Source organism: Cyprinodon variegatus, unplaced genomic scaffold (genome assembly GCF_000732505.1).
Source record: "Cyprinodon variegatus isolate N-32 unplaced genomic scaffold, C_variegatus-1.0 Scaffold229, whole genome shotgun sequence".
In the NCBI taxonomy this organism is placed as follows: domain Eukaryota; kingdom Metazoa; phylum Chordata; class Actinopteri; order Cyprinodontiformes; family Cyprinodontidae; genus Cyprinodon; species Cyprinodon variegatus.
The window spans coordinates 528,321-544,714 of NW_015150682.1; the positions used below are offsets into that span (position 1 = coordinate 528,321).

Here is a 16,394-nt window from a genome sequence, read left to right on the forward strand (position 1 = left end):
TCAAGCTTTTCTTGTTCAACATTCAACATTTTGCCCTTTAACTATCATTACTGATTAAGTAGTCTATACTTTTGTAAAACCCTCATCCATACTTCATTGCATTACTAGAGTTATAGTAAAAAAAAACTGTGTATATATATATATATATATATATATATATATATATATATATATATATATATATATATATATATATATATATATGGCATAGATGTATATCGGGATGAAGTTGCCTTAGGGTTTTTATGTGTTGCAACTATTCTCAGGAAATCTTGAGCAATGCACTAAGTGATTATACAAAATGTTAAATGGGAAGCAAGCGGTGCTGTTGGGTTATTGATACGCTTCATGCATGGTGGGATACCAGTAGTTTGATATATTATATTTTCTAGATTTTATAATGAAGGAGATGATAGTCAGATAATAGTAATGAAAGTAATCTACTGGCCTTGCTGGAACCTGTCCTACTGGAATGGCAGTATGACAGTTGGTCCTGTGCATGAAGGGTGTTGGTGCTCCCTTTTAAAAGCTTTGTGAATGAATGACGGTTAAACTGATGTCAGCTGTGAAGCTTGTGTCGATTTTTTTTTTTTGTTTGTTTGTTTGCTTTTTTTCCTGGCTTCGGTGAGGGGACTTTGAGGGGTATGGTCTGAATAGAGACCCCACTATCAGGGATACTTTTTGTTGTCTTTCAGTTTGTAGAGAACTTCTTCTCACAGATAAAAATTAAATTTTCCATGATTTGTTTCAGATGATGTAAAGAAAATAAATATATATAAGCTTGCCTTTTTTGTGTGCTGCTTTGTTGTTTTTAAACACAACTCTCTAGGGTTTCAGTAATTCCTCAAAACTCTCATAAAAGTTAAGAATGCGCCCCCTGGTGGACTAATTCCACAACTGTTTAACACCATTTCATTACTTTTGACATGGGTCTTTACACATTTCATTAGTCTATTACTTTGAAATAATAAATCAACCCATTTTTGTTTCTCATAACCAACAAGAAATCCCAGAGGAGAAAACATTAAAAGCACATCGATTATTTTAACAGATACGTTTTTCATTTATACAGCTAAAGCTCAATGCAGGCACTTTGATTTAAAATGTATTAAAATATAATGCTTCCATGATGCCTAACAGTGCATCTGACACTATGGTATCCATCACTAACTACAAGAGGTCACCACATATTTATTTGGGATGTGTCAAAAATCTGAATGAATGTCAGAGTAATTACCCAATAATAATGATACAGAGTTGTGTTATTTGCAAAGAAGACGTTTTATTAACCTCAGAATACCGGATGGTTGAAACTCAAGGTAAAAACCAATAGCATCGCATTTAATATGATAATGATCTGGCAACAACCTCACTGCCAGATGTTAATTTGATCCTTTATTATGAAACTTTAGACAGATTATGGGACATTGTAACATTTAATGATGTAGCTGAGCACTAAGTTGAATATAACTGATTCCAGTTAAGCGCACCATTCAAATAGGAAGTGAGTAGTGCATGAACCAGAACCTTTGCTTAAAAAATATGACATTGTGTTCAACTAAATCTCTTATATTTCCCCTTGTTTAGACAAAATTTTTATACTGTGTGCCATAGTTATTAACCACCTGTTAATCTTAACTGTGTAAAGGTACGTGGGAACACCACTAGCTACATCTTTCTAGTGGTCGCAAAAGGATTAAGCAACATAATCTGGCATAAACAGGAATAAAGAACATTGCAAAGTTTGTATAATGCTGATAAATCACCGGTTCTAGCAATGGTGTAGGGCAAGACCTATGAAATACAAATTAAATTTAAAAAGCTAATTGCATAGTGAAAACCCAGCTAATTGGTCAGATTATTTTTTTCAAAATGTGAAGTTAATATTAGCGAGGTGTTCGGGTAAAACTGAGCAGAACTATCAGCTAAACCAAGAATCGAAGCTGGTAAAACAGCCCATCTGAGTGATGGGGATCTGCTTCAGCATCTCTTTCTCTCACTGTGAACATCTATGCAAAGGATTAAGAAATATCAGATACTAAATGGAAAAAGATTCTAGATTCTATCAACAAAATATAATTCACAAATTATATTAGACTTTCACAAGCAGTGCACAGATAAATAGGCTGCCCCAACATTTTCAGATTGTAAACCATGATGCATTACAAATCATTTTTATCAGGTGATCTTAAATGGCCTTTGCACAACACTCCAAACTAATACCTGGAATTGGATCAGGTCATTCCTAATCTGAACCAAATTCTGTCAACTGGAGACAGTTTTAGGATCTATTTCTTGCCGTTACGTGTGTTCAGTAGTTCCTAGTTAAGCATTGACAAATAATACTGTAGCCACCATAGTAAACTCGTCCATTAAGAAATTATATGCTGCCATTGACCAAAGGATGGCAATGCAGTCAAAATGTAGATATCTTTGATATAGATATTTGTATTGGATCCAATTTCTGTCTTGTTCTTATTTTTACATCAACCTGAAAACTTCAGCTATAAGGTGAAATGTGGTGGTGGCAGCAGGGTAGAGGAACGCCCATTTAGGTGAATACTGGGAGGCGGATAAATTAATTAAATGATGAAGCTAAATATGCAGCCCCATCCTGAAAAAAAAAAAAAAAGTTGTTACAGAATGAAAAAGACTTGAAATTGAGGCAGAGGTTCCTTTTCCAACTAACAGTGACCATAAACATACAGCTAGAGCTACTATGGTTTAGACAACAGTATGAATCCTAAATTTTCCTTTATTGAACTACTTTAGTTGTTATCACGTATAATCCTAGAAAAATTCATTGATGTTTCCATTTGTAAAGTGTAAAAATGTGAAAAAAAGAGAATTAATGTACATTTGATTAAATATGCTGCTGTACTTTGAATAAGGAGTAAAAAAAAAAACTAAAAACTGTCATTTTTATTAAAAGTTAGACATTATTTTCTCCAAAATATAATTTAAACAATATTTTAAGGGCTTTTCAGCCCTGTTTAATTTTCCACATTGATGCAGTGCCTCATAATAAACCAGTTAAAAAGCCATTAGTTACAATTATAGGTGTGATGAAACAAAGAAACTGAAATACTGTATGTTTGAAGGGCTGGCTCTTCCTTCATGCTGAGTTAGAACAGGATCTGACGTACAAGGTTCCATAATCTTCTTACTTTAATTAATCTGGTACAGGATGCCTGAAGGTCCCTTCCTACAACAGCAGACAGACAGTTTCAAACGACAATTTTGGTGCACAGGGAGAGATCTGAGAACCTGAGAGAAGTAGCCCCGTGGAGTTATCTGAAGGTGGCTGTCTTCTCCTGCAGGATGCTTTTGGTCCCTTCACGGATGTTGCAGGGCGCTGCGGTGCGGCAGGCCTCTCCACGGCTCACATACAGCTCAGCAGCACAGGTGCAGGTAGGTAAGCACTCACTGAGGGCAGAGGAGCACCAAAACACCTTAGACCTGGGCTGACCTTTAGTCTTGACTTAGAGAAGTCTTGAAGAATGAAATTCTAGAACAATGTTCACGATAATTACAAAAGCAAACCACAGCAATTACTGATAAAACTGCTGCAAAGACAAGTGATGGATTTCTATGCTGCACGGTATTTATTTCTAAATGTAAGAACATGATCAGGTTAGATCTAGGGGGTCAATTTAACAAATATATTTTCCCACTCATGTTTTAGTTTAAAAACCAATATTTCCAAACACTTAACATGTTTTATATAATGAAAAAATGTGGATGCTGCTCAATAAAGAAAGAAGACATAACCAAACAAAATACATTAAAAAAGTCAATATTGTCTTTATTTTTTTTTAAAGAGAAATCAGCCTTAGGTAAGTTTATTTTCACCTTTGAAATTAAAAGCAAAAGGGAAAAAAATAATAATATCCAAAATTTATTTAATAAAACCTGGTTGATAGCATACAATGCAAGAGTATGACAGACCACTAGACCACTAGACAGTAATCTGTTCATATATATATATATATATATATATATATATATATATATATATATATATATATATATATACATATATATATCTATATATATAGATATATATATATCTATATATATAGATATATATATATCTATATATATAGATATATATATATGAAAATTGGCAGAAATTTTGCATTTATTTAATTTCCATAAACAAACTGGTCAAGTTTATTTCTTTTTGAAGCCCTATCTTAACTGCAACATGTGCAGGTATGCATAAATTACTTTATAAGTAATCCATCTGAATCCTGAGGCAGTGTTATTTAGATTATGATGCCAAGATATCAATAGATGGTTGTGTAAGAAAGTCCAGCAGAATGAGGTCCAGCTATTGGCTGTTGAAGCAGTTCCCTGCATGGATCAGGCTCACTATGAGACAAAAACTGCTGCAAACCATTTAGGCTTTGAGAAGACAATGAGGAAGCAGAAACCACTCAAAACATCCAATTCTGGGTGAAAAACAAAGCACCTGGTTTATCCCTGTTAATATCTAGAGTTCAGATGTTTTTCTTAGTACCCAAAAACTGTATTTTAGTGAGAATAGCATTACTTCAACATATTTTTACTCAAGTAAAAGTAAGAAATAGCTATTATAGAAGTGGCTCAAGAGTAAAAAAGTATTCTATTAAAAGGCAACTCTAGTACTGAGTAACTGATCTACTTATCCCTCACTATCATAACACCTGCTTTGATATTCGGAAAAATCATGTAAAGTTACGCAAAATATTAAAATTATATACAAATTGATGTTTAAAATAATGAAATAAATAATTTTATGTGGAACTTTTAAGAATACACAATTTGATAAAAACAAAAACAAAAAACGTACAAAAATCAATAGCTACAGTGTGTTAGAGTAGGATAAATTACAGTAAACTATTTCATTTTAACTGGACCTCCAAATGAGAAAATAATGGTAAAATAACATTAAACCCATGAAAAACCTTGGAGTTCTAAGAAAGAAGGAGATGTGTGTCTTTCTGGTTGATTTTTGTTCAAAACAAGCGTATTTTCACCAAGTGAAGTTACTCAGAATGGGTGGAGTAGCCAGAAACCTTATTCAAATAAGAGTAATGACACTTTATCACATTTTTACTGGTTGAAAGTTTTCACTTATTTGTTGCACTTTTCTTTGCTTGCACTTTGAGGAGTAAAGCCAGGTCCTCAATGGGACTGGGTCTGGAAAACATCCTGGCAAAGGGCCTAAACTGTTAATGTCATGTTTCCCGGATCACACTGTTTTCCAATATCTTGGGGAAATAATTACCACGCTGCTTATGTTTTGTTTAGCAAAATTATTCTTCAGCTCTTAGAGCAAATTGGCTACTAATACAATATCAGAAGACTTAGTGGATGTTTTGATACCATTCTGTGTTCATGGAGGTATTTTAGTTTAAATTGTGAGTCAACCTACTCAATGTAGGATTATTAGGAAGCTTCATGTACCATGACATGAGTTGCGGTACTGATTGTCTTTTTTTAAGATGTCCCAACAGTCTGAGAGAATAATTTTAGCCAACCTCTGCAGTCGTCTATTTAGTCTATCCCAGAGGTGGTTCTTTCGTAGAAGAAAATCTTTCTTGAGGCTGTAAATGTCTATAACTTTAAAGCCTCTAAAACTGCACCTCGTTTAAATAATCCATTTTACTCTTCTTAAATATAAAGGTCTTATATATCAACATTGCAGCCCATAATAATAAGTATCCTTGGCCAACACCATTTCCTGCAGACAAAAGATTTATCAAATTTTTTACATACATATATACATATTTTTAGGCTCTAGTGTCTTTTTTATGTAGGCAGACAGAAAATGGGATTAGAGAGAGGGGAGAAAACATGCAGAAAAGATCACAAGGCTGGGGCTCAAACTTTTATGATTGCATCGAGGAACAAAGCCTCTGCAGTTGAGTCCAATGCATTTTTACATATATTTCTTTTAGCTTAAACTGTCCTAGTTAATTTTCCCCTCTTTTTACAGATGAAACCCCAAAAGACAAAGTTTGGTCCACTTAGTGACGAGGACCGGATCTTTACTAACCTTTATGGACGACATGATTGGAGGTGAGCAATAACTAATGCTAATTGATCCTAAGTCTAAAGAACTACCACTCAGTAGGACTATGTTGATTTCTCTTAGCTTTTTCCTATCAGACTCAAAGGAGCGCTGAAAAGAGGAGACTGGTATAAGACCAAAGAGATAGTCCTGAAAGGGCCGGACTGGATTCTAAATGAGGTGAAGACCTCAGGCCTTCGAGGCAGAGGAGGTGCAGGATTCCCTACTGGTATGAAATGGAGTTTCATGAACAAACCTAGTGATGGCAGGTAAGAATAAAAAGGTATATAACCAAATGGACCCTCATTAAGTTGCTCAATAATATCCATATGAATTCAGGAACCACAATGCTGGTATTATTGGACCTCAGTGCAGCATTGAATACTGTTGATCACTTGATTTTATTAGAGTGTCTGGAAAACTGGTCAGCCATTCTGGTAAAGCACTGGACTGGTTTAAATCCAACCAGAAGCATAAGCGCTTTTTGTGTCAGTAGGTAACTTTAAATCAGAAACCAGAAAAATCCCATGCGGAGTTCCTCAAGGTTGCACTGGAAAAAATCAAAATCTAGACGAGTCATTTTTTCTTAAAATAAAATAAGTGCATTTGCTCTTGGATTAAGGTAGTAAAAGAGACATCTTGCCAATGGAACAAGGCAATTTACACTTAGAATAAGAAAACAGAACAGCATTGTTTAATTTCAAGTGCATATTATCTAATTATCTTATTTATCAGAGTAAAAATACTCATTCCGTTGGCAAACTATCTCATTTACGTACTCAAATTAAGGGGAAATACACTTAATTTAAAACATTTTTACTTATTTCTAGATCGTTTTTCCAGTGTTTGGTCTGGGTTCCCTCGTATTCAACATTTACATGCTCCCCTTAGCTCAGATTAGGGCAAAGAGCAACCTCAGCTACGACTACTATGCAGATGGCACATAGCAATGTCACCAGGTGACTATGAACCCATCAGAGCATTGGCTAGAAGCTTAGAAATTATCAATATGTAGATGCACCATAATTTTCTACAACTGAATAAATGCAAAACTGAGGTAGTAATCTTTGGACCAAAGGAACAGAGATCCTGCTAAAAACCACTGATTATGGCCAAAATTTTGGTGCCATGATGGACTCAGACCTGAACCATCAGAGGCACATAAAGGTAGTTACTAAGTCAGCCTTTATCATCTGAAGAACATTTCCAGGATTAAAGTACTACTGTTGAAGAAGGATCTAGAAAAACTCATTTGTGCATTTATCTTTAGTAGAATTGATCACTGAAACAGTCTCTTCATAGGTTTGCATAAAAGTCCATCAGACAGCTGCAGCTGATCCAAAACTCTGCTGCCCATGTTCTCACTAGAACTAAGAAAGTAGAGCTAAACAGTCTGGTGTTGAAGTTCTTCCACTGGCTCCCTGTAGACTTTAAAATCCTTCTTTTAGTCTATAAATCACTGAATAGATCACCACCTATACATGCAAGATTTTTTGTCAGTGTATCAACATCTCAAACCACTCAGGTACACCAACTAGAACCAAACATGGAGAAGCAGCATTTAGTTCCTATGCTCCACTGATATGAAACAAACTCCCAGAAGACTGTAAAAGTGATAAAAGTCCGAGTTCTTTTAAGTTAAAGTTAAAAATCCATTTGTTTAGAACTGCATTTGATCGTTAAACTGCTGAGGTATCATAAGTTTAAGGTCGTGGTCCAACTGTTTTGTTTTACTACCTTTTACCATGTTTTTATCTGTGAAGATTCTCAGTCATCCAGGTCATTGTCAAGCTTGAAAAGCTCAGATTAGGCAACTGGATATCAAGCTTTCTAGAAAACTTCACACCCAGTTGTTTGGAAGTTTTCAAGCTTGATCATGTTTTTATCTTAGTTTGCTTTTACTCTGCTTTTATTTTCCTTCCATTTTAATGTCTAATTTATGTAAATAACTTGTAATGAATTGTGCTATAAAAATAAACTTTGCTAACCTTAACGTCCAAACAAGGATTCAAAAGCATTTCATTTTTCCCTCTCTCCAGGCCCAAATATCTGGTTGTGAATGCAGACGAGGGGGAACCCGGGACGTGTAAAGACCGAGAGATCCTGCGTCACGACCCGCATAAGCTGATCGAGGGTTGCCTGGTAGCTGGAAGAGCCATGGAGGCTCGAGCTGCATACATCTATATCAGAGGAGAGTTTTACAATGAATCATCAAATCTACAGGTAGAAACACCCCAGACATGATTAGAATAAAGATTCCCATTTTGGAATGCTTGTCATACCCAAATTAATAAAGAAGAAAGCTGAGGGAAAGAGACAATAAAATGCAGTAAGCAATTTGTCAAAAGTGAGTAGGGTGTAAGAAATGTCCCATTTGGTCAAGAACTAATGTTCATTTTCGCAAGCCTACCATGCCATACATCCCCAAATGTTTTGATGTGATTATAATCAGGGGAAGCTACAGATTGGACCAAAGGAAGAAGGTTGTTCTTCTGGGGATTTCTGCAAGGTTGCCCTTTGAAAACCCTGTGGCAGTATCTCCACATAGCCAGTAACTACGTATGCGGAAAAGTCATTCAAAAAAATCAACCGTTACATTGAAGGAATATGTTCTCCAGATCATGACTGAGCCACCTGTGCTGAGAAGAAAAACGTCTCCACTGAGATCATTAGAGGACATAGAAACCATCTAGATTACATTTAGTCTTTGTGGAGAATATAACTTTCTTCTACTCTCTCATGATTGGTGCTCCCTTTTGTTGGTTTGTGGTGTGGAAAGGGACGTTACCTATGAGGAGTTTTTTTTCTTATCTCTTAGATGTGATCTTATGGTTACCGAACCACATTTTGAAAGGCTTTCATTTGTGTTCGGGATCAGTTCATCCGTTTTTAGTATCCAACAATTGACTTTGTTGTCTCATAATCCTAGGAATATTTTAGGATAATAAGGGTTGCAGCCAGCCTTAGCAGTGATAGCAGATTGCAAGGGCAAAGAGCCTTTTTCACCTTCGGCCTCAAGGATCATCAACGTAGGAATGGCTTTTAGAAGGTTTCTTTTGGCCAGATTTAAGGAAGGTCATCTGAGTTTAGAAGCGGTTTCCAGTGATTTGATGACTTTAACATGGTGTCTCTTGCTCCTGTTTCTTAGACCCTGTACTTCAGTGTATCACCTACTAGCACTAACTACAAAAACCTAATCTGGTAGATTTGAAAAGGAGCGTATGAATTATGCTTCTGTGTTACCATTTTTTTCTTTCAAAAGGTCGCTATAAATGAAGCATACAAAGCTGCTCTGATTGGGAAGAACGCCTGTGGCTCTGGGTATGACTTTGATGTGTTTGTTATGCGTGGGGCCGGAGCTTACATCTGCGGAGAGGAGACGGCACTCATTGAGTCTCTTGAGGGCAAGCAAGGGAAACCTCGTCTCAAACCCCCTTTCCCTGCAGATATAGGTGAGGTAAATGCTCCACAGCCTCCAATCGATTTCATTTATTCATTTACGGTTAAAGAAACAGCAAATAACAAGAAATTATAAACCAATGCTATCACGATTCTCTCTTGTATGTGTTGAAGGAGTCTTTGGGTGCCCAACGACAGTGGCCAACGTGGAGACGGTTGCTGTGGCACCGGCAATCTGTCGTCGTGGTGGTGCTTGGTTTGCCAGCTTTGGGAGGGAGCGGAACTCTGGGACAAAGCTGTTCAACATCTCTGGTCACGTGAACTTCCCATGCACAGTGGAGGAAGAAATGTCTATTCCTCTGAGAGAGCTCATAGAGAGACATGCAGGTCTTTTTTTGCACATTCCAGATATGTCTGCTTTACTAAACTTCCAAATGACTTTGTGCTTGTGTACATTTGCTGCAGGAGGAGTAAGAGGAGGTTGGGACAATCTATTAGGAGTAATCCCAGGAGGTTCATCTACTCCCATCATCCCTCAGCATGTATGTAACGAGGTTTTGATGGATTTTGATGACCTGGTCCGCGTGCAGACGGCTCTGGGAACTGCTGCAGTTATAGTCATGGATAAATCAGTAAGCAAAACAATGTTCTGAAAACACTTTCAGTGCTGAGTCTGATAAGACTATTTTGTTCCTTCCTGCAGACTGATGTGATTCGAGCTATTGCACGTTTGGTTGAGTTTTATAAGCATGAGAGCTGTGGCCAGTGCACCCCCTGCAGGGAAGGTAAAGCACTGAAAATTGATCCTTATTTTTCTTTTGCAAGGGTATAGACTAGTTTTTAAAACTAAGGAACATTGCCTTAGAATAACTTTGCGCATAAATTTGCAATACTATCAAAACTTAGACAATTTAAAATATTCCCAAAGTAGAAAGCTGTAACAGTTTGTATTTTATTTATCAAGCTGGTTCAACTTTAAACCTTATAGTTCATAAGAAAAACAGCTAGGCAGTGACTTTTACTCCACAGCAGACTTTTGCCCACCCACCCAGCTGATAATACAACATAAAGATTATGCATGAAGACGAATAATTGATATCCTGTTTAAATGTCCTTTTTAAAACATTCAAAATATAAAAGATTTTCAAAAATCTGACTGCTTTTTTACAACATTGTGTATTTAGTTATTTCTAGATAAGAATAAAAACCAATAAAATTGCTTAAAAAAAAAAACAAACACACACCTTTACTTAAAAAAAAAAAAGCTTTTGCAATTAGATTAAATGAAATAGCTACTTTTGTGAGCTGAAGGGAAATTTAGAAAAGCTTTTACTTTACGCAGTGACCACCTGTAGCCATATAGGCCCACTGACTGATTAGAAAAGTGTAGACACCTGTGACGTTAATTAGTGGACACACCTTGATTTAACCCTTTTTAGGGCAAGTTACCATTTTTGATCACTTGCATTTCCTTAGAAATGGAGCCCCCCCACTTTTGTTAAATTTCTTAATATATTTGGGCAAGTTGGCGTTTGTTGTTGTTACCTTGACATTCATTTTTGCCTTTAAAATATCCATATTTTTTTATGTTACAAAGGTAATAAGGTAATGATCTAAACATTTGTGAAAATGTCTTAAAATAAGTGTATTTATCCTTAATTTGAGTAGGTAAATAAGAAAATCTCCCAGTGGAAGGAGCATTTTTATCCATAAAATCAGATTATTTGATATTATACACTTGAAATAGGAGACTGTATTTTTTCCTTATTTTAAATGTGAATTTTATCATCCCATTTGCAAAGTATCTCACTTACCTGCTCAATTCAAGAAAAAAATGCACTTATTTTAAGAAAAAATGAAGTACTTAGATTTTAAGTTAGATATTTAAAGTCTTTTTAACTGAGTGCCCTATAAAGGGTTAACACGTCCCTTTGATTACAATAGTTTCAGTCTTTTCTAGGGCCTTTCGGATGTTTTTGTCCAGGCCTGCTTAGATTTATTAATTTTGTTAGATTTATTTATTTTCACAAATAGAAGCTCAGAATACATCAATAAGATAAGAAATGTGATGGAGTGTGACAGAAACCCCTTAGATATTATACCAAAGGCCACATCCCTAAAACAACGAACCATCAGGCAGCTCATATTATGAAAAACATCTCAGTAGAGACAGAAAACAGAAAAGACATGTACAGTGTAAAATTATTTTTACATGTTAGCTTTCAGATTTCAGGGTGTCAATATCTGTATCATACATCACTATCTTTTTTGGATAACAGTATTTTTTCAAATGCCATACATCTCTAAAGATTACATATATTTTCCATATCCATTATATCATTTTGCACCATGATGCCAAAAAAGAAGGTTGAGAGTTTTAGTACTGAATGGTAAATAAAAAGGATGTTGGCAGTTTTTTACAAAATAATTCTTGAAACTATCAAGAAACTGACCTTGTTTTATCATAAAAACAAAGTTGCATATTTGATAAATATTAATTTCATAAATATTCAACAGCTGTCATTTGGAGAAAAGGGGAACATTAGCTGAATCAACTTTGGAAAACGTTGCCAAGCGAACAAAAGCTTTTTTGTTGAAGTGGGAGTTTTTTAAGATAACTAAGAAATATACTTCCCCAAACAACAGGGTATGGATAATGAATAATGTAAAGTTAACCTCACTTTAATGTTAACCAAATTTGTAATCCTTCTCAAAATAGATAGAAAGAGATTTAAGGACTTTTTTGCAGACTGTACTGGTTTGTTCTCTCCAGTTTTTTCTCACAACTCTAGATATTCATGGAAAATATTTATCAAAACAAGAATTACACAGTTTTACCAACACTTTACAGGGAGAATTTGGTTCATTTTCATAATAAACTACCTATAAAGAAACTTCTTGATTCATTTTTTGGAATTTGATCTTATTTGATTTACACAAATTTCTATAGTATTATTGAGTTTTAACTCGTCTTCTCCTTTTTATAAAATTTTGTAAAATGAAAAACTGGTAAATGATCAGTTATGTCTGTTAATAATAGTCTAGATGTTGTATTATATTCCAAAGTGTTTAAACAGCATATTGTCGATCAGTGTTGCTGATCGACTTTGCTCTGTCAGCTAAAGGCATGTTTTAGTCTCTGTACTCCAGTTAACGATTAATCGATTACTAAATTAGCTGACCACTGTTTCAATAATCAATTCATCTGAATAAGTGTGTCAGCCCTAATTTTTTTGCTTGGTTTTTTTGGACAGGGTGTTATAAGCTTATCAAATCTCAGATAAGCTATATCCCCTCACTGTCTGGCTTCTTTCATGGCAGGAATATATTTTTTGCGCTTTTGTCTTACAGTCTCAGAGTAATCCTCAAGATGTTTGATCCTTTGAGGTATCTGCCTTCTCCAAAACAGTGTTTCTGTCTTTGAAACACAGAAACCTAACCACAATTGGTCTAGGTTTTTAATCTCTGGCAGGTAGCTTTCCAGAGTGATGGAGATGCTCACGCTCAATGTGTTTTTGACTCAGGATCTTATTAATTTTATCCTCTGAATCACTCCATTTTCATATACAGACTGAGGGATTCCTTCAAAAACCAGGTTTTTATGCAAAGACAAATTTTCCACGTAGTCAACTTTCACATTCATAGTGTTCAGCTTTGAATTGAGCATGTTGACATCATTGAACAACAACAAACAATTTTGGGACAACTTTTCTGCATCTTTGTGAATCCATTTAGTCTTTTATTGAATGAGCATTTGCACAAAGCCTTTGTATGTGTTTTCTTGTTGTTTTAACAACTCCATATAAACAGACTTCTGCTGCTCCAGTAGATCACATACTGGAGCAGCAGTGATGAAGTCCTCCTCATTTTTCATCTTTGGAGGCATTTTGCTGTCCACATGTAAATAGTAATCCAAATCCAATGCACAAGGGAGGTGTTGCATCACCTGGTGTTAGTCCCAGCACTTATATGTCCAAATCTCCAAAAATATGAGAAATTTCAAAATAAATTGATATCCTCACTCAGTAGGAGTTCGGATGAGGGATTATGTTGATTCAGTATGGATTGTAACATGAACTTCCTCCCGCCTCTTTGAATGGTAGCTAACACTCCAGCAAAGCAACTTCCTGTTAGTTTGTTTTGTTTACACCATTTCATGAAGTCAACATAGAAAAAAATACATGGAGCTTGTTGTTTATAAATGACAAACTGTGCTAAAGCATGATGAGTGTGAATACTACCAGTATTGAGGATCTCTTGATATTTGTTTTTTTTTAAAACAACTACAAATAACAAAAAAAACAAAATTTTTAAAATCCTTCCACTAAAGCAGGGTTGACACGCAATGTCTGACTTTCATTTAATTTTTATAGATTATAGGATAAATTACATTAATTATATATAGGTTTTTCTTTCATTAAATGAGGGGTACCAACAATTTTGTTCACGTGTATATTATTGAGAGCTTATATTATGGATATACTTATCGATAGAATATAGAATATGCATATGGTTCATTTTTCTGAAAAAAAAAAAAAAATCTGTACTAATGAAAAATATTTTAAGAAATACAGATCAGGGATGGATTCATGATGATTCAGTAAAAACTGAATCCTGTTCCGATAGCTGGAGCATAAATACATCTTTGATATTAGAGATCTAATTCCCTTTACATGGAACTGCTAATTCTTTCTTTTTGCTGAAAATTTGTAAATAAATAATATAACATACATTATTGTCCCTGTTCATTTGTTACCCTTTTTAACAGGTTCAAAGGTGAAGCTTTAAGTCTTCACTCACATGGCAAGATAGGTTAAATGTTAAAATATTTAATTCAACAGTCGAATCAGATCGGATGCGCTCAGCCCAGGTATCGGACTGGAAAAAACTGGGTCGGTGCGTCTTTAGTAAAAACTGTGAATGAAGGTCATCAAAACTAGAGAATTCCTCTGAAAAGTGTCACCAAGAGGCGCAGCTACCCTTTGACACTGTGGGATTTGATATGAGTTTTTGTCACCCCAGGTTCACAGATTGGGCTGCTGTAAAAGTATATTACCTTTTCTCCATGTACGTGTATGATAGGACCACTAAATGTTTCTATTTAAAATCTCCCTCATGACAACTGACCTCTCCTGATTGCTGGTTTGCAAGTGTCTGATAATACAGTGATGCAATAAAAACGGAAACCCTCCAGTGTCTGTAAACATGCCAGCTCTGAAAATGACATCTACATGTTCATAGTCTATAGGAATGATATTTCACCCGACTGGACTATTCCCCCTGATTCATATGGCAGAAACTGCAGGCATTTAAGCATTGAAATATGGAACGGTCAACGTTCAGAAGTTTAAACCAACGGTCATAATGGGAAAAGAAAATCGGCATTAGGTGAAGCATACTAATGATTGCTGGTGCTAAATGGACTGCTCTAAATAGATCACCTGCAGGTTTCAGCCACAATGTCTATCGGGTTTAAAGAGGATGATTTTGAAAAAAGTAAAATATCTCACAAATGGCTGTTGGGGTTGATAAGAGTGCCCTTTTGAACACAGAGGATGATGGAGAGATATAAACAGCAGTTTAAATACAGTAGACCAAACCAGGTCCCACTCTTACTGCCTAAAATCAGGAAACTAAGGCTTCAATCTAGCTTCACCAAAAAGACAACTGATGACAACACTTCTCCCTGGTTAAACAAGTCTCCATTTCCACATCATTAAGATGGTCATGGTCAGAATCTGGGTAAGCATGCATCCTCCTGCCCTGTATCCATGATTAAGGCTGATGATAATGGTGTAATGGTGTGGGGTATATGTTCTCTACACAGGATTCTTTCATTCCTCCCAGAATAATCTTCCTAATCGGGATTTTACTTTATTACAACAATGGCTAATTCCAAAAGGACAGCACACAATGTTAGGAACTAAAATCATTCAAAGTTGGTACTGGAGGGTGTACATAACAAATCAAGTAATTAACTAGATTAATAACGGTAATTTCTGTAGATCAAAAGATTACATACCGGATATACGATGACTCATTTTGGAGTTTCATCACTGATGTGTGGCCTCTTAAGAAAGATTTGATGAGGCAGAACTATGCAATACATGTTGACTTGGTTTCTGTATGCTTAACTTTTTTTCCCCCTCAGGAGTGGACTGGATGGATAAAATGATGTGGAGGTTTGTGCGAGGAGATGCAGCCATTTCAGAAATCGACATGATCTGGGAGCTCAGTAAACAGATTGAGGGCCACACTATTTGCGCTCTGGGGGACGGAGCGGCTTGGCCTGTTCAGGTAACACCATTAAATGCTGACAATAAACAAGGTAATTCATCATGGCACAATTTTTTAGATTTATTATCTCCCAAACATCTTTAGGGTCTTATACGTCACTTCCGGTCGGACATGGAGAACCGCATTGCTCAGTATGAAAAGAAAAATCTTCCAAGGAAGCGGGACATCACGATGATCTGAACAGGAAAAGTTCCTTCATTTCATTTCCTACAAAAATAAACTTCATTTAGCTAAACTATAGTAAGAATTAACATTTGGGCAGATATTTAGAAGTTAAAGCATAGCAAAACTATTGAATTCAGCAATTGCCTGCAGAACAAACAGAATTTATTCTGTTGTACTGAATCATTAAATCTTTGTAATATTTGAATAACTCATTTGTAACAATCTTAAATATGTACAATGAGGTTCATACAGATCAAATAAAAACAGACTCAATCACCCCAATAAATTAGGTTTATTAAAAGGATGAAATTTAGTAGATGAACCACATGAAATTCCTGTATGACCTGTACAAAAGAGTAATTAGGACAGAAAACTGACAAACAGGGGGAGACAGAAAAAGGGCCAAACAGTAGGAAAGAACTAAAATAAAATGGTCGTTGATGTATAACATCAACATGATATTCTAATAGATTTA

The 16,394-nt window shown here is 35.5% G+C and overlaps 1 protein-coding gene across 1 annotated transcript; it reads left to right on the forward strand.

The window, feature by feature from the left end:
* The first annotated feature begins 3,342 nt into the window (after positions 1-3,342).
* LOC107088823 (NADH dehydrogenase [ubiquinone] flavoprotein 1, mitochondrial-like) lies at positions 3,343-16,370 on the forward strand. Its single transcript, XM_015381244.1, has 10 exons — positions 3,343-3,411; positions 5,984-6,066; positions 6,157-6,327; positions 8,098-8,281; positions 9,321-9,510; positions 9,632-9,844; positions 9,923-10,089; positions 10,161-10,242; positions 15,609-15,754; positions 15,839-16,370. Exons 1-10 carry the CDS (start codon positions 3,343-3,345, stop codon positions 15,932-15,934), a joined length of 1,401 nt encoding a protein of 466 aa, XP_015236730.1. The 3' UTR covers positions 15,935-16,370.
* Positions 16,371-16,394: the final 24 nt, after the last annotated feature.